At 35.8% G+C, this 19143-nt stretch overlaps 2 protein-coding genes across 3 annotated transcripts; both read right to left on the reverse strand.

Annotated features, from left to right (window-relative positions):
• Positions 1 to 761: 761 nt before the first annotated feature.
• Positions 762 to 9001, reverse strand: LOC127790328 (NAP1-related protein 2). Of its 2 annotated transcripts, none has more exons than XM_052319778.1 (10): positions 8737 to 9001; positions 7271 to 7393; positions 7051 to 7101; positions 6752 to 6823; positions 6478 to 6591; positions 6339 to 6400; positions 5542 to 5623; positions 5421 to 5477; positions 5257 to 5301; positions 762 to 1310 (listed from the first exon to the last, which is right to left on the reverse strand). In XM_052319778.1, exons 1-10 carry the CDS (start codon positions 8854 to 8856, stop codon positions 1224 to 1226), a joined length of 813 nt encoding a protein of 270 aa, XP_052175738.1. In that variant the 5' UTR covers positions 8857 to 9001; the 3' UTR covers positions 762 to 1223. The 2 variants fall into 2 exon arrangements, with proteins under 2 accessions (XP_052175738.1, XP_052175739.1); XM_052319779.1 differs by having other exon boundaries at positions 5563 to 5623; positions 8737 to 9000.
• Positions 9002 to 11757: 2756 nt separating this feature from the next.
• LOC127790549 (probable methyltransferase PMT2) lies at positions 11758 to 18801 on the reverse strand. Its single transcript, XM_052320109.1, has 7 exons — positions 18676 to 18801; positions 15944 to 16592; positions 15419 to 15629; positions 14721 to 15009; positions 13757 to 14146; positions 12439 to 12516; positions 11758 to 12011 (listed from the first exon to the last, which is right to left on the reverse strand). Exons 2-7 carry the CDS (start codon positions 16583 to 16585, stop codon positions 11777 to 11779), a joined length of 1845 nt encoding a protein of 614 aa, XP_052176069.1. The 5' UTR covers positions 16586 to 16592; positions 18676 to 18801; the 3' UTR covers positions 11758 to 11776.
• Positions 18802 to 19143: the final 342 nt, after the last annotated feature.

Here is a 19143-nt window from a genome sequence, read left to right on the forward strand (position 1 = left end):
GAATAGCAGTTTTTAATAGAGATTAGATAATTATAAACATAAAATATGCAAAAGTATGAAATGAATTCACATAGAAAAAGGAATTAATTAATGTGAATGTAGCTCCTCATAATTATAACCAAAATTTCTAAAGTATCCTATTCTCTAAAAAAAGGCTGTGACTCCTTCATGATAATATATTAAATATATTTTACAATTACAAAAGTATTATCTTTATGTTCTTTCAATAATTGTTATTTTATTTTTTTGCTGACGACAATTCGAAAAAGAAAAATGTAATATATATATATATATTGAAATATTTATTGATAATGAAGGATGGATGAGTAGGAGAAGGGGCTAAATGAAATTGAAATTGTCTTTAATTTGAACTTAAATGTAAATGTAATCTTTTATATTTTTTTTATTGATTTCTGCATAATAGTAAATAGTGTATGCCATGCCGTCCTCTTAATGAAGGAACATGACCATGAACATGCTTGGAAGAAGCCAAATTCGGAGAGGGCAGGCCTGGCCGATGCCCGATGGGTTTGGTTTCTTCCCTCTTCCCTGCCCACAGCCACACAAAGAAGAAGAAGAAGAAGAAAACAGCAAGAACAGGAACAGGAAGACAACATAAGAAAGTAGCTGTGGAGGAGAAGATCAAACATTTAATTATCCAGGACTGATAGTATTGGTAACAACAAATAATCTCCATAAAAGAACACCCCCCCGCCACCAAAAAAAACAAAAAAAAAAGAATCAATCAAGATACTGATATATAGATACTGACATAAAAATCTCCATAAAGCAAAGTCATATAAGGAGCATATTTTTCTTTTTGGTTTACATACAGCAGCAGTTCAATTCAACTCTCTCCTCCCAAAGCAGTTCATCCATATTATAGAAGTTGAAAATGCTAGAATACTAGAATACCCTCTCATCAATTCATTTTACCTACTACAGACACCAGGAAGGGAGGACAAACCCATGTCCATAAAAACCTACTCAGTTAACAAGAAGATAATGCCTTAAAATGAAGAAGAAAAATTACGATAAAATACAACCACCACCACCCTCTAACTGATAATAATATGGTAGCACGTGCATGTCTACCCCTACCCAGCTACCACGGCAGGCAATCCACCTGTTTGGTTCCTTTCCGACTTTCATCAACCCCCTTTATACAAAGCCATATTGAAGCAGTGAAACCCCAAAATAAATAGGACAGTTGCTGATGTGGTTCAGTTTCCATCCTCATCCTCACCCTCATCATCGTCCTCTTCCTCATCCTCTTCATCATCCTCCTCCGAACCATCACCGCCATTTTCCTGCCACAAGCAATGATTTGAGAAAATTAAAACAAACACCTTGTTATCTTCATCCTATTACTCCTTTAGCTAGTTCCCTTATCAAGAAGAGTCTGATACGTTAACTAGTCAGCAACAGAACACACAAATATTTGCAACTTTCTTTCTAGCCAAAGTTATGTGGGTGCAATAAAAAGAAGCACAGCACCCAGAACAGGATGAAGTTGCACTTTAAGAACCAGCAAGTCCTACTTCTAGAATGGTTGCAAAGGCGTCCAGGGAACTGCTGCATAACAATCTCAGAAGGCACATGATTAACTTATGTATAATATCTTCATCTCAATAGTTACGTACAAATCTGTAGAACATAGATAAGCAGAATGTCCATGACACGTCCGAATTGGATGAACCAAATTTTCATTGAATTTTATTTTTCCATAAGACAGGGCTCACACACATGTTCTGCAGTATCCGCTGTGAATATACCACCGGTATGAAAAGTTCTTAATGTTGTTAATTGAGTCCCAAGTTCTCCAATAAATTGACCTGCAATAATACCCACAGCTCCTCCCAATTCGACCCTGTCACCATGAGTAGGACTCCAGCCATAACATAATCAACAGGTCCAAGATATACTACGAGTAAGAGAGTTCGAATAGATATTGGGTGTGCTCGAAAGGTTATGAATCAAATGATATATCCAATCCCGATATCTTGATTTCAAGTGGCAATGCATTGTGGACCCATATATATATCATCCACTAATACACGACCAATTAATGTTTGGATAAAAAAAAATTCCAGAATCATCCCATTTCGTGGACTCAGAAACATCTCAAACGGTACCACAATTTGTTTGATGCCGAGAAGGAAAGAAATCTGAGGACATTTAAGGCTACAACAACAATTAGAAGCCTTAACCCCACTAGGTCGGGTGGGTACATGAATTCTAGATCTAGAACACCATCCATCTTCATTCGTACCCATACCTTTTGTAAAAAACCATTATATTCTGAGGGCATTTAGAGCTAAATGGTCTAAATTTAAATAACCATAATAAAAACAGGAACTAATAAAAAAATAAAAAAGCGAAGAGACCCAGGTAAAGGAAGAGTGGGTTAAGCCCTAATTTCATATTGATGCTTAACCATAGTATTTTGGAGCCAAAGATCACTATTCCCCAGCCATCAATTTTCATTACAAGTTGACAGTTGAGACTAGTCTGTGGATTCAGCAGATAATAGGCTTGGGAATAGTGGATGTCTGGAAGCATGCGTCAGGTGCTTACAGAGCATTAATGGCACCTCTGTGTTTGAGGTGCTTGGTGGCATTTGTCTTGGGAAAACTCAGTCATTTAGCAAAACAATTGAATTATTATGTTTGAATAGTCAAGAGCCTATGACAACCAACAGAACATATTTGAAAATCAGTACATTTCTCTAAAATAATTATGACTCTTCAAGCAGGAAGAACCTTTCTTGTAAAATGAGAGGTCCTCAAAATGCATTATAAGGGGACTCCAGGCCCAAAAATACCAAGTGTCTGGTGGACGGTGAATTAGGGGCAGCCTATAGCTTACTTTGCAGGTTAAGCAATGGATGGCCATGATACTGGATATTGCCTAGTGGCAAAGCTTCCAACGTGTTATACCGTCAATAATATGCATCATATTCATAGGACAGTAGGCTATCAAATATGCTTAGGATCAGTTTGTAAGCTTTTTATTTCTAGTTTTCTGTTTCCATTTTCATTATCAGCAACAAAACACAAATTGGCATTTAAAGCTGTGTTTAAAAACGCTTCCAATTCCAAAATGTCCGCTTCATTACATAATAAATGAAACGGACAACGAAAACACCATTTCCAAAAGTCAAAAAATTCATTTCAAAAATTTTCAAGATTCTAAAAACAGTCTAAAACCATTTTTGTGTTATGTTATGAATTTTTCCATTTCCTTTGGACAGGATAGAAAGGCTATTCCCCCTTCAAGCTTCTCCTGTGTCTTTGAGGCTCCCCCTTGTGTCGCATATCTGCTCCAACCACCATTGCTGCTAGTTCCCCTTCCCCTTCCCCTAACCTCAACCTTCCACGCTCATTCTTGGGAAGCAAAGCTCCAACCCACCAGAACAGCTCTCTCTCTCTCTCTCCACACACACACACACACACACACACACATACTTGAGAACAAAACATGATGACACTGCAAAACGAACACAGCAACCCTAGATCTGGTCTCTTTATCTCTCTCTTCCTCTCTCTGTATATATATAGAGAGAGAGAGGGGGGGGGGGGGGGGACCAGATCAGAGCTCATCAAACCTTGATCTTTTGGTGGGCCTGCTGGATCTTGGGTCACCTGTTTGTTTTGCAGAAAATCCCAGCAAATAAAGAAGATAAGCAGTATTTTCTACTTTTTATTTTTCCAAAGTTTCTGAATTTTAAGGAATTTATCTTTTTAGATTTTTTAGGTTTTAGTGGAATTTAGTTTTTTTTCTGAATTCGTGTAGGTTTAACAAAATAATAAATTCAATTCTATCATGCTTTTGAAATAAAAAAATTCAATACAAACTTAGGAAAATCAAACACCATTTTCAATTTTTCTTCATATTTTTCACTAGTTAAAGCAAAATCAAGTAAAATGTGTCCATTTTTTTTCTAACTCAGATGAACACATCACAAATGTAAACAAACATAAAATCTGACGATATTTTTGAAAGGCCCCTAATAGATTGTTTTTGTTTTTAAAAAATAAAAACATTAAAAAGTGTGAACAGCTAACAGATATTTTACATTTTCCACTTAATTTTGTTTTCTCTCTCCTCCCCTCCCCGCTGACAACCTTAGTTGCTAATCCAGATGATAGTCACTGAGACACAAATGAGGGTCAAGTCCGGGAGTCCCAAAGATGACTCCAGCAGAAAGAGGAAAGTAAGGGGACAAAAAAAGTAAAAGCCAAAAAAAAAAAATGAAACAAAACTAGAAGCTTCATCAAATGCCCCCTTATATTTCATGTGAAAAGTACAACTTGTTCTCAAGTTGAGACTAGTCTCAAGATCCTAGTAACTAGGCTAGGTTGAGTAAGTAGCTTTGACAACATGCTTGGTTGCTTGGGAATGGTTCCATTTCAGCTATGCTACAAGAATAAACACATTCTTAAACATATAACAACAGTGTTCAATTGGGACTCACCTGGTTCGCTACTGGTCTTCCGGAAATGCATAGAGGCTGATGCCTAGCTCTCAGACTAGACTATGGCGGCGCATGCTTAGACCCTGAAGCATAGCAGGCGACACACGGTTGCTTTCTAGTGGATGTTTCTAGGCAAGTGTGTATTGGGTGTGTTACCCCCATTGGGGTGCATTGGTATAGCTATTTCTGTTTTGAGCTCTGGAACCTCATAAATGTGAGGATTGGCATACTATATGGGGTGGTTTGACTACACATGAGAGTCGCACACAGGACAATGCAAAAGATGGAGATTCTGCACACACACTTCTGTTGCTTCAGTGTTTGAATTGGTTGGATAATCGAGAACTGAGTTGCCTCAGGGGCATGCTTCAACTACATATTTGAAATAATTATAAAGAACTCCCCCCCCCCCCCCCCAAAAAAAAAAAAAAAACCAACCTTAACCTATTAGATGGAGTCAAACTAAATGGATTCTAGTTTTCTTACTATCCCCATCTTAAGGTCATATCTCTTGCACGAATATTAGACCGTCATGTTTAGGTACTTTTAACCAAGTTTTCTTTAGTTTTAACTGTACCTAGTACAGCAATGTAAAGCATACTTCCAACCTCACATGGAGCAAATCAAGCATGAATTATTTTAAGAAATAAGAAAGGAATAAGGCTAACAACTTTGGGGGATAGCCAATCAGAAAATCAAGAAGGCTGGCCATGTAAAACTATGAAGAAATGATCTACCAAGAAAGGACAAAAAGATTAATCAATAGAATCCTAATTTACCTCTTCATCACCTTCTTCCCCATCGGCATCTTCTTCATCAGCATCCTATGGAAGTCATCAATAACCATTTGATAAACAGATTAAGAGAAAGGAATTTTAAGACCACAATAGAACAACAATGATGTTTTAAGAAAACTAGACAGAAGAAAAGCAAAAGTAGTTACATTGTTAAAATAAGTGAGTGGATTGGGCCATAGATCCTCCTTGATTATCTCTGCAACCTGAAAAAGTTTAAAGGGTTTTAGATAATGTTGCTTCCAATATTAGAAACAGATTCTTTACAACCTGCAAAAGCAACAAATTGACCTCATCCTGAATTTCATCCATATCATCTTTCTGCTCAGTTTCACTGAACCACGTAAAGAAGCTGCAGCCAGATAAAGCAGAAGAATAAGCTTTTAATTGCACATTAAACAATCCACGTAAACTGGCAAACTGTGGTCAGAATTATGCCAGGGTTTTCATTCTTAGTATAAGACTAGGCTACTACTTTGATGCAGGACAAATGGGGAGGAAGAGATGAAAAAGAAAACAAAGGAGAGAAGGCAGCGTGAGAGAAAGAGAAGAGAACAGAAACAGAGTGCAGAGAAGAAGGGAAGTTAGCAAGTGAGGAATAATACAACTACACAGGGATGAGATGAAGAAAAAAGAAGAGCAAGGGGAAGAGGGAGACAGAACTCAAAGCTCTTTAAAAACTTACCTTTCATTCATCATCAAGACCATATATTTGGGTTACACCCATCAGCCATATTTATAGGCTAGGATCCCAAAACAACTAACCCTTGTTTGGATGCAGGCTAGGGAGACAGAATGGAGGGATGGGGAACCCATTCCCTAGTTTTAGAGCAGGTTATATAACGGAAGGGAGTGAGAACAGGGTGGAGAAGGGTGTGCCTTCCTGCCCCCTTCCACATCCCATTTTTCCTTGCACCACAACTTGGGGTGCAGGGAGAAGGAAGGGAAACCAATAATAAACATTGTTATCAAATTTACTGTTTAATCATTATTATTTCTCATAACAGAGTACAAAAAGTTGAGTATCACATGATTAGATCCAAGTGGTAAAGGCTGTACAAAACTACCTTTCATCTGCATGAGGCCGCTTGCTACCTTTCTTCTCGTGAGCAACTCCATTGGGAATTCCCTTCACAAGTTGAAAACATTCAGATGAACCAAAGTATAGAAGAGTATGAAAGAAATACATAAACAAAAAGCACTTACCATGCCCTCTTTCCACTTAATTGAAGTTGCAGTAATTTTTGTTATTCCTTCGTCAAGGAAGGTAAAAGTCTTTGTTAGCTTTGTGCCTTCAAAGTATGGATTCGGGTTGAAATTCTGATGAAGATAAGAAAGAAACTTATTAAACTCCCATCTAAACCTAGAATAAAGACTCAGTACAAACAAGGATACCACAGAAACTCAAGGTCATAAGAAAAATTAAGGACAAAAAATTTCAGATAAAGCTCTCAATGTTAAATCAGTAAAGAATACTTACAAATGTAATAGAGTAACCTGACTTCACATCTTTAAAATCTTCCACTTCAAGTGAAGTTAGATACTTAAATATCTAGTACCAAAAGATTCCCATTGTCAACTCAGAATTAGAAGGAAAACAAGCATCCAAATGTAGTAATCAGTGATATCATATATCATCAGCAAAACTAAATAGGCTTAAAGAGTTCAAAGATTATACATCAAATAAATAGCAGTAGCACAGTATTGGGAAGGAAGAACATTACACTCATCAAATCACCACGTGATATATTCTAATGTACATGAGAACAAAAATCAAACCTTCTGGTCATCTTCTGTCAAAAGGTCACCAAGAGCAGGATGACTCAAAAACTGCATAGAACAAGGAATAGTCATTTCAATAAAACAGATATGAAAAGAACATAAAGATGAACACGGTTACACAATAGCCGCCTTATACACTTCATGAAAAAATTGACTATTTTTTTTTTTACATTTGCCAGTAAGAGCAGAACAAAATAGAAAAGGATAGATCACTAACAGCAGTTAACCAGAAGTCTGGAATCCCTTTGATGATATCATTCCGCTTGTCATAAACAGGCTTGCGTATCTCATTGTATTTCTGCTCTACTTCCAATACTTTATCACTTGCTTCTTCATTGATCTGTAACCAAGCAAAAAAGAATGAGAAATGGTAGGTCCATTAAAAAATCAGTTGATATGTCCTTGCACAATAAAGCCAACCTACTACACGTATGGAATATAACAACACCATAAATGAAAATGTGGATATAAAGAAATATGATGTAAGGTCTTAAGTGTTAATATTATTACACTTATACTCATGGGTGCATTACCAATACTTCCCACATCGATACAGGATATACAAAAGACATGACCGGCAGTCCTCTAAATTTGGGATGTGAAGTGTGAACACACTTATCACATGGGCGCATTACAAATACTTCCAACATCAACAAGGTATATACTAAAGATATGACCGGCAGTCCACCAAATCCGGGATGTGACATTTGAACAAACCTATCCTCATGGGCACATTAGCACTACTTCCAACATCGATACAGCATAAACAAACGACATGCCTGGCAGTCCTCTAAATTTGGAATGTGACATTTGACACATTACGCTACTTCTATTTTCAAAAGAACCAATAACTTGGAACTACAAAGAGACAAACAAAAGACAAAATAACACATTTAGTGATCAAACCCCTCGCCTTATTTACAAAATTCTATTAACCAATTGATTGCTAAACAACATATCCAAATTATTATGGATACCCTAAGATACTACCTGCTGTAAAGGGAAACAAATATATATATATATATATATTTACATAAGCAAAAGTCGATTATGTGAATCACATAATATTAAATTCTTTTGCATGCCAAGCATGTAACTTTTAATGTCGTCCAATGATGTAAGGGAAACTCGGATCCATGCATCCGCTTTACTTAGTACAAGAATACAAACTTTAGCAAAAATAATACAACTTTCTCTACACGCACTTTGTTAGAATAACCGATCCAAAATTTGATCTTTAAGAAGTATGAGTTCAAGTCTTCTCATATTTACAGGCCAACCAAAAAAAGAGAGAAAATTTAGCTTCAATCTCTGCACTCTTTTTTCTATATTTTTCTTTCTCCATTCCTTCCAAAATTCCAAATTCTAAAAAAAAAAAAAAAAATCCCTGAACAAAACTAGCAAGAATAATTCAACCGCATTGAAACTTCTCATACACACTAACATCGGGAAAACAGAAACCCGCATACCACAATCAAAGCAAACAAGCATGTATACATAAAAAATACAAGCACAAACACGCTGAAAACCAAGAATTATTAGCTGCTAAGGTAAATCTTCATTTCGTCCTCCCTGAATCCTACGAAAACAACCTATGAAATCGAAGTCAAAAACTTTTTCCCATCGTTTGTTCCCTATTTTCTACAAAAGCGAACAAGGGTAAAAAGAGGGAGAATGATATACTTTCTCAAGCTCGTCCTGGATCTCCTGCAACTTCTCGATGGAGAGGACTAGGTCTCCGTCAATGTTGTGCTCTGCGTTTTCCTCTCCAACCTTGAGCTTCTTGCCCTTGTCCCCGGCCATCTGCTACAAACCCTAGGTCACTTCTCCCCCTCTAATTCACAGCGCCACGCACAGAGAACCACGGAGCAAGACAGAGGAGGGGAGGGGAGGGAGAGAAGAGAGAGGAGCGAATATGAGTTTAGGGTTTTGGGATTAAAAAAGAGTACGAGTTTAGGGTTTTTGAGGGGTCCGTCATCCGCTGCGTCCGTCCTCTGCGAGAGCAAAAGGTTGCTTCGAATGGAAACGCGACACGATGGCGACACGAGATTGATGAGGATGATACTAAAGATCAACGGTGGGCAACGAAGCAAACTGGATCACTTAGAAGGTTTGTGGACCATGTTAGCTCAATTTCTGGCACCCTCGGGCCTCGGCCCATGGGCTGGAATCTTATTAGCTTTTCATTTTTATTTTGTTCGGTGAAATGTAAAATAAGTTCATATATTTTAGTCTTCCAGTTAAATTAATTATTATATTTAAATATTAATTAAATAAATTATTATAATTTAAGATTGAGGGTAAATTGGCCTTCGTATTTTAAAAATATACAAATATAACTATTTAAATCTAAATTTATTTTAATTAAAAATTAAATATTATTAATTAGTAAAATTAAAACATCATTGAGTATACCATAATGGCTAATATAGACTTAAAATTTGATCCACCGAAAACGAAATACTAAGTTATATTGAAAAAAATGTTTTGGGTATTTTTTGAAAATAACTAAACGGCCAGGTCTTGACCCAATAGTTGGCTTAATTGTCTAAAGTCTAGTAGGCTCATCCGAGCTCGTCAAGATAAATTCATATATTGCTGAAATCCGAGCTTAGATTGCGGAATCAAGCAAGTTCCTAGCAAGGTTTCCATCGAGCTGTCAACGATATACCCAACGAGTTTCCAATAATGTTTCTAGCTCACTGGCCTAACCGTTTAACTTGTTGTTCTAATCTTTCATCTCCCATAGACAACAAATCTATTGAACAGCCAAAGGTAGGGACTCACTCACTTTATCTAAGATAAGTCATATCTCTCATAATGAGAATCTCATTCCTAATTTTATGTAGATGATGAGGATAATTTGCCTCTCATTATATCATCCTTATATTTTTATATCCTTATATTATTGTAATTGCCCCTTACCATAAACAAGACAAGGGTCAAAAAGACCATTGTAAGAAAAACAACAATCAAAATATCATACAGTGACTTTGCTAGAATAATTAGAGAATAGTCGTAAAATAGATATCGTTCTAATAGAACCACGCAAAAATTTATTTTGTTCATTCTATTTTGTTTTTCTTCCTTACATTTGGACTCATTTACTTTATTGCGAACCTATAAATCACCGTTAGATGAAATTGGACGTCGACATGAGACTATTTCCATAATTTTGAAAATATTTTGGGATTGTTTAGTAATTTTGGGTATTTCATATTACAAGGATCATGTTAAATTAGTAGTAAAATACAATAACTTATTTTAATTTTTTTAACCAAAAATATATTTGAATGAAAACGTTATTTGGATATTTTAAAATGATATTTTTGTATTAGTATTTTATATATTTATTTATATTTATTAAACACGTAATACAATACATCAATATAAAGAATATCACATCAAATATCACTCTTGAGTATTCAAATAGTATTTCTGATATATTAATGACATGTATTTTATATTTTTATTAATATTTTATTTAAGAATATTAAATTTTATTTTTATCCCAGTTATAAAGTAAATAAATATAATGGGTTGTGGATTGTGGAGGAAGGGAACTTTAAAAGAGCTATAGGCCCAAGCTGAAAGGAAGCCTTTTCTTTCTCGCAAATAATGGGCCAAAACGAAGTTTAGGCCCAACCATTGGAAGGGGCCATTGGACTGAAAAAAGCTATTTTCCCTTCTTGTGACTGACGGCCCAAATACAAGCCTAGGCCCATAATGGAAAGCATTGACGGGATAAAAAAGGTTTAAATTAACCCCACAAAAGCAAATATAATTAAATTTTGATATGGTTGACTCCACCCAATAAAATTAAAAATTATTATTATTATAAAGAGATTTAAAATTTATTTAAATTTGATAAGAAAAATATATCGACAAATAAGAACTACATAATTATTTTAAGGTATTTTGTTAGTGAATTCTATTAATTAATCATGCAAAACTTGAATATGTATTCATTTCACTTATTTTCAACGTCACCAGGATGCTTTTCTTAATTGCTTTAGGGTAGTCTATGATTAGATATGTTTCCTTAGAATGTTAAAATAGATACACTTAAAAATGAGATTATTTATAATAAAATTAAAGTAAAAAGATGCAACTTCAATTAAATAATTGATGAAATATAATAAATAGCTAACAAAAAAAAAAGAAGAGAAAAACTCGGTGAAAAACATTTAGTTATTATATGAATTATAAGAACCTTATAACAAAAAGATTATAAATAGAAATGACTGGTGAGATAAAATTCATGTATTCGAGTCATATAGTGAAATATGACTTTATATGATGTTGATATAACAAAAAACGTTATTCTTTGAACCAAATGTTCAAATAGAAAACACAATTGGATGATGTGAATTTGTAAATGATAACAAGCAATGTGCCTCGTGAGGAATAATTTGTAAAATGAGAGGAAAAGTCTGAACAATAATGAATGATTTTATGTGCTAAACGTTGTGATAAAGAAACAGCAAATTTAGTCAGTAAATGTATTTGATCAGTGCATTTGTAAATATGCTAAAGAAAAATGTATAATGAGGCAAAATCTCTGCTTACAGAACTTGGCAACTGAAGAAGCAAATCTTTAGTTAAAAGCTGAAACAGCACATAAATATCAGATTAGAAACCAATTAGCTTAATCTATGACAACTGAAGAACAAAAACTGCAAAAACTGCTACCTCTGCTTATGATCTTCCTTTGCTTCTCCATTCACTGCAAGGATGTGGAGTTGCTATCTCCAGCAACCCAGTACTGCTTAACAGCAAACAATACCTTCTCAGGGACAAGAGGTCCATCCTCATGATCCACCATCTTGGTGTTCCACCTCATACCCAACACGATTCTTTTCACCTCGACAAGAACATCCACTTGGTCGCGAAATATGACTGCACCTTCAGGTCGTAGGATCCTGTCCATTTCTAGAAGAATGTCCTCCGCGTTGCACCTGCATAGTTAATGCGAAAACAGGAAGCATTCAGGCATTCAGTTGCTGTAGTGTTAACTTAGAGGATATCCATCTGTATAAATCTGCACCATTTTCAATAGGATCAACTCATTGAGTTACTTGTCCTGAAGCTTGCTCTCAATTAACAGCATATATATCTGATCAAACTTGCAGGCCAGTTGGACAGTGTAGTTATCACTGAATGAAATGTCTGATCCAGTGGTCATAGTTGTACACCGGAGTACCACCAAAGTGGTTGACAGTCCATCTTAGATTAAGACACTTCGTGTAATATACGTGGATTAGGGAATCCGAATTTGTGTGGAGGTACATTGCACAAGTCAATTAGCTCAGAAGGTTCAAATGACAGAGATTGGGCCTCATTCTTCAACAGGATGAGGGGATTTAAGAGTTGAGAAAAACTTACTTGTCCTTGTATAAGCTAAAAACACCATTCGCATGAATGAGGTCATATGTTCTTGGATATGTGGAGAAGGCTTCACACCTGAAGAATTTAAAAGAGTAGGAAGATGAAACACAAAAGAAACACATCAGAGGAGAAAAGAAATGCAGAAATGTCAAAGTTGAAGTGCATGCAATGAGGATGTAACGATGTTTGTATATTTGACGAGGGCTATAAGAAAAGATGAAGAGAAGTAGTTGGCTCAAGGAAGAAAAGAAAAATACAATAGCAAGTATTCCATATAACAAAACTATTCATAGATGGAAGAAAGATGATAAATCTTCAATCTCTTACTCATCTATGAAGAAATGCAAAAGGAAGCAAAAGATTTCTGTAACAAAAATTTGATAATTGTACAAATAGCAGCCTGACATAGACATCATCTATAGCGATCCCAGTAGCAGAAAGAAAGAGTTTCAGATATTTTTGCTTGTAGCATTTCAAAGAACAAATTGTAGTAGTATACTAAATCACCTTCCTAAACCAAAAAGGGAGAGAGAGAGAGGGAGAGATAGAGTAGCCAAGCTGTTGTAAGCTACCTTAATTAAAGGATTTTTCTTCCCAACATTAATTAGTTTTATACTTGGACTGCATTGTAAAGTCATATGCTCACATTTTCGTAATTCATGTTTTCCTTCCTCAAACAGGCGACCAGTAAATTATACTTAAGCAACACATTTCCCTTGTCAAGCAACCTAGTTATTCACTTCTCAGAATATTGCTTCAAGAATCAGGCTGCTTTCCAGGAACAGCTGATCGAATGTATCTTCCTATTCTCATAGTTTGGTAGGAGATTCATACTTGGGATTGTTTAAGAATTATATTTTCATTATTTTCTTTAGAATTAAGAATTTAACTTTAATTATGTCTTTTTTTTTTTATCTGTAGTCAAAATTTCTACCTATTGTATATCATTAGCCGGAATTGATTATTGTTAAAAATTGTTAGAGAATTGCTCCCTTCTCTCTCTTCCTCCTCCTCAATAGATCTTGTCTCCTTTCACACTTCACTATAATCCATGCTCTACTCGTGTAATATATCATGTCTCTTTCCATTCTCTCTCTCTCTCTCTCTCTCTCATTCTCTTGTTCCTAAACCAATTTTGGCATCAGATCATTCTCTCTACCTCCTTTCTCTATCTGCTTTCTCTATACAGGTCCTAGACCATATATGGATCCTAAATACAATTTGAGCCAGTCATATTCTAGATAAAACCAAAGCCATGAAATTGAGATCATGGAGCAATAGCCAAATAGATACAAAATATTTTTCAGAAACATACCAATCATGATATATGCCGATCAAGCCCCGTTCAAATATAACACCAAGTGTGTCTCTCTCTGCTATGGTTGGCATGACATTCATAACCCATAATTTAGGAGATTCAATAGCTGCGGCAAAACTTCCTAAGCCAGCATTCATATCCATAATATTGCGGTATCTTCCAGAGTCAATGATCTTATTGATCCTCTTATAAGCTTTCAGATGTTTCTTCCATAATTTGTTATCATCTTGGAATGACTCAACAGAGACTCCAGGAACTGACAGCTTGGCTATGCTGGGAGGAGTATCTTCAAGTCGATCTGGGAATGGTTTCAATTCACCACCAGCAACTTCATCTGGATTACTAGTCTCTGGATAAGGAGTTACGCATTTCTGCATCCTCTTGTACCTAACCACCATAGAGCATAAGAAATCAGAAGCTAAAAAAATCTCCCAGAAGTTTCCTAATGTTTAAAACTATGCAAAATTATTTAAAAGAAGTCCCTAAACCATGATAAAAATTTGAATCTTCAAATGTAATGACTCAAGGCCACCACATTTGCTGAACAGATAAAGGAAGAAAGACAACTTGAGGTCATATCAAAATCCATTATTTTGAACCTTTTAAATTCTTAAGTCTCCATGCTTTTCCCAATCTGTCCCAATTGATTATCCTTTTAAGTTTTCATGAATGCCAAGGAGAAGGCAGCAGGCAAGGAGACACACAGCTATGGAAATAGATAACATAGACAAAGGTTTTGTCCATGTGATTTCTTGCTATCAGTTGGAGAAATTATCAGGATTAGTAGAAAAACAGTAGAGTACTTAAACAAAAATTGAAAATTAGAATTACGAGGTTTTAGCATGGCTTCATTTAGGTTTAGGATATTGCACCTGAACAAGCAGAATAAATTCAACCCTTTGGCTGTCAACATTCAAGAATCTGGTAGAGTATCAAAGGGTTACCAAGTATAGAAGTATACCAGACGTCATTTGAATTTTTAGATTCACACATTTTGACATGAGAATCTCGCCCAGGGCAATACTCCTTATTTACTTTTTTCCTCCAGATGGCAATTTCGCCCTTCTCATGCTTCTTTTCCCAGCAAAGAAGTTTGGCAATCTCTTCAATCTTCCTCTGTTCGTCTTCAAGTTCCTCTTTTGGACGCTGCCATGCTTGATAATTAGTCCTCCAATTAATGGGAGGACCTGACAGTACCCAGTATCCACCAGGTCTAAGAACTCGATCAACTTCCATCATGTATATCCCATCTACGGATACAAATCCAGTGATGCCATTATAAAACATCCAATACAAAAATATACATGCATATAACACTCAACTCTTGCTAAAAAATACAACTACTACTCAACATCCAAGCATGATCTAGAACATGCCCAAAGATAAAGAACGAATGACAACAAAATAACAAGTAATTTTTCTAATGTTTGTATAATTATGAACTCATACTAGCCATTCTAGCTCATCCCAGTCTTACATACTCCATTCATTTTAAGTTAGTCTTGATGGAGAAAGTAATTTGTCCCTCAGTGCCCAAATTTATGATCTTATAAGCTCATTGACATGTCCTGAAGGCTAGAAAGCCTCAGATAGTTACAACCCATAAACCATCTTATCACATAAAATATCAGAAGGCAATCTACTTCAGTAACAACTCACCATTTACACCCCATGGAATCAGGCAACGAGAACAGTGAGCCATGTCGAATGCTCTTGATGGGTATGGTAGCTGTATTGTTCCAAGAACACCTATAACTGCAGGCACCCCTCTTTCTAAAGCAAACTGAACTTGTGCTTCATGTGAGTCTCTTGGTGCAAACGACATAGCTATAACATTTCTTTTTAACAGGTATGCACCCCAACTTGCAACCTGACATAAAACCAGTAGCAATAAGGTCAATTGTTAACATAACTCACCAGTCCAGCAAAACAAGCAGCTCAGACAAGGAAGCCAAACAGACTAATATATCTCATTGAAAAAAGGAAAAAGTAAATTAAACTCCTATTAAGAAGATATCAAGAATTCCGCAATGCATACAATGTGTAAAAAAAAAGAGTGCGATTAGCCATATTGGTCTTAATACTCAAAAGAAAAAAGACACTGAAGGTGGACTGGAACTAAATGCAGGACAATCAAACAGATTAAAACAGAATCAGGGATGTTATTATAAACTTTTGACTTACCCCACAACCAGTATCCAGAGCAGTTCTAACCATTCCATTGTTTATTGGGATCACTGAAGCAAGTTGATCAATATATGCATCAGCCCCATGAGGAAACTGTGTTCCACCACCTGGGAATCTAAACACACTACCTTCGTACTGGATCCAATTCTGAACTGCCTTCTCAACCGTCAAGCTCTTGTACGGCGCATTTGCATATGGGACATAGTCACGACTCTTGGGCCAAGGAAATGGGGTTACATACCCTTTTGGTGCAGGAATAAGACAGTGCAGTTTCTCTGCCTCCTGAGGACAATGCCTCTCCCTGTAGTTCATATTTTCTCGAGGGAAAGTCATTGCTCGCATTTGATCTTGGCAGGGAGTGTAATCAATGTAACGATCATCGCATGGCTCAAAAACCTTGATTCCTGACTTTGGATCATCAACAGTCCCTGCTTCATTATGCTGAGTCTCTATATTAAGATTAGAGAGGATACTGCAGTCCGCTTTTTTAGTTATCTCCAAAGCAATGCTGTCTCCTTTACCGAAACCACTTCTCTGCCATGCACCCAAAAGGTAAAAGAAACAGCATAGCCCAGCAACAATAAAGACATACACAGAAGTCCTAGTTCTGTTGTCTCCTGGATTCCCTTTGGTTGCCATAATTCCCCTGCAATATGTTTTTCTATTCATGTTATTCTAAAATTTCTAATGAATTTGAGGGGAGTGGTGGGGAGGATTGATGGTTCTTTAAGAGCAAACATGTACTGTAAATAGAAAATACATGCAACTAATAATGCACCACACCCACACATACCATCTGTGGGGTGTGCGAGAATGGAAAAACTAAAAAATTAAATAAATCAATTCAAGCCCATGTGTGCTTTAATGTCAAGATTCATTATTTACTGTCTTGTTGCACCACCTATGGTGCTTCTGCAAATATACTCCAGCTCCAACATAGGAAAATACATGTCCATCAGTTTGGTTAACTCAGAACTGTACAAACAGGTGGCTGTGAGTCTAGAGATTGCATACAGATTGTCCAATTCCATCACCTTGAATTAATTGCAGAAAACAATATTTTCGCTGTATGCAAAATGATAACCAATTCTACATCGTCCACCATTTAGCTAATTCGCTTCAGTTGTGATTTGCTATATATTCACAGTTATATACACCAGGGACAAATTAATGCATATCACTATAACATGCTGTAAGTGGATCCTATGTACACATATGAGCCCTTCTAACATTTAACTCATGGTACTTAAGTTGCATGGATTTTTTTCTAAATTTATAAAAACTCACATTGGATACTTTGACACTTAGAACGGTTTTTTTTTCTTCAACATTTTAGTTGAACATACACTCAACACAACTAAAGATGTCTTTTATAAAAAAAAAAATTACAACAACATTGACACAAGAGAATAGATTGATTATGATTAAGAAAAAGATAATTTTTTCTTTTATTATTAGCTTGATAAATTCCTTTTTTTCACAACGCTATTCTCATCATGCGAAGAACCTTACGTCGTTGACTTAACGTTCATGTACTGACAAAGTCAAATCTTAATCTAGATGGATTATTAAAGTTCCCAAGTAAAGAGGAAATGTTAAAACCAATAGAACTTGTAGTTAGATATTAAAATTTCAGTTGGGGATTAAAAACGTTAAGAAATATATCATTGACAAGGAAAACCACACTTAGTGAGATTAAGGCTTAGTAATGTTCTTACCAGCTAGAGATAGAAACTTCCAGATTTTGAAGAGATTTGGTAATACGCACTTTTCCTTCGTAATGGATTCTTAAATCTCAAATGTGATAAATATAGACTAAAGCTAAGAAATTAATTTGGTTTTAGGATATAATAATGCAAATGAAATTCCATAACTTTAGTTATATTTATATCTTCAGTTCGATAAATGCATTTAGGAGTCCAACTAAGGGAATTGAAAAAGTTAATAGCAAAAAAAATAGAGAAAAATCCAATAAAACTTGGTGAGAAACACACACACACACATATATATAGCATGAGATATAATGGCATTGCAGAAGATATGGCTAAGCATAGAAATTGATTGGGGTGCTAGAATTCCAACGCTACCTGTGAGACTGAGGCTTATGATGATGATGATGATCTTCATTCTTTGTTTTTTTTGTTATAGGTATTCATGCAGGCAAGTCTTTGCCTTTTAAAGAGACATTTGTGTCCAGACATCAGTTTCAGTTGTACATTTTCTAGAGCTTCAACCTATAAAAAAGTATTTACATCTTTATTGATTAGTTTTTCTTTCTTTCTTTTTCTTGTTTCCAGTCCTAAAGACCTAAAGATCTTCTGATTCGAAATTCACATAAGCATAGGCAACTTAAAAGTTTTGAAGAAAGGAGAAAAAGAGAAAGAATTTTTTTCTCTCTCCATTTAGGTTGGATCCATATACATCTATGATCTATGTACTTGTGTTCAATTGGATAACTAAGCATTCGAATACGCAGAAAAACAGAGAGACCAAACAAGCACAGATGCCAGTGATGTGAATTCCGAAATTCGTAAAAAGAAATGAAAAAGATCCCAACGGTTCGGTTCGAATGCAGAATTGCATGCGAAGAACGAGGCTTCTATCATTTTCTGGATTTCAATTGGAGAAGCAAGCGAATCAAAATGTAAATAACAGCGAAAGAAGCGTTAAAATTAACGAAGATCAAGAACAGGCAGAGTTCTGCAGAGCAAAACAGAGGAAAATCTTACGGATGATCTCGTCGGTTCAATCAAATCGAAGACATCTCCTCCTTCTCCGTCTTCGTCTTCGTCTCCGTCCCGCCAATGTGTGTAACGAACACCAATGCGCGTAGAGAGATGGAAATTGAAGGCTTCCTCCTAATGGCTGGGAGGTGTTTGGTGTCTCACTCACTCAGCTTCGCAACCAAAATGGACACAAACGGCCAATCACTTTCATTACCTGTTACTATCATTTTACTATAAAAACACACAAAAAGGGCACATCATTTGCTCGGGTTCCGCTGGGTCCTAAAATAGTTCGGGGTTGATTGATTCAACCATTTTATTTTAATTCTCACAAAGGCGAATCCTGTAATTTTCATAAATATTGGAGGAGTTCTCCGCCTGCAAAAATTTTAAATGAAAATTCATTAATTGATGTTGGATATTATTGTGCCTAAAAAAATGAGTACATCTCTAATGATAGACTCAAACTAA

This window comes from Diospyros lotus, chromosome 14, assembly GCF_014633365.1.
Source record: "Diospyros lotus cultivar Yz01 chromosome 14, ASM1463336v1, whole genome shotgun sequence".
In the NCBI taxonomy this organism is placed as follows: Eukaryota; Viridiplantae; Streptophyta; class Magnoliopsida; order Ericales; family Ebenaceae; genus Diospyros; species Diospyros lotus.

What these genes read in the sequence shown, in the direction of transcription:
- LOC127790328 (XM_052319778.1), bottom strand. Translation starts at nt 8,856, where the DNA reads ATGGCCGGGGACAAGGGCAAGAAGCTCAAGGTTGGAGAGGAAAACGCA. An exon ending in CAGACTTCTGGTTAACTGCT is followed by an intron (nt 7,102 to 7,270) that starts GTTAGTGATCTA and finishes TGTTCTATGCAG; the next exon opens with TTTTTGAGTCATCCTGCTCT. An exon ending in TGACAGAAGATGACCAGAAG is followed by an intron (nt 6,824 to 7,050) that starts GTTTGATTTTTG and finishes TTTTGGTACTAG; the next exon opens with ATATTTAAGTATCTAACTTC.
- LOC127790549 (XM_052320109.1), bottom strand. Translation starts at nt 16,585, where the DNA reads ATGGCAACCAAAGGGAATCCAGGAGACAACAGAACTAGGACTTCTGTG. An exon ending in CTCTGGATACTGGTTGTGGG is followed by an intron (nt 15,630 to 15,943) that starts GTAAGTCAAAAG and finishes GTTTTATGTCAG; the next exon opens with GTTGCAAGTTGGGGTGCATA. An exon ending in AAAAATTCAAATGACGTCTG is followed by an intron (nt 14,147 to 14,720) that starts GTATACTTCTAT and finishes TATGGTGGTTAG; the next exon opens with GTACAAGAGGATGCAGAAAT.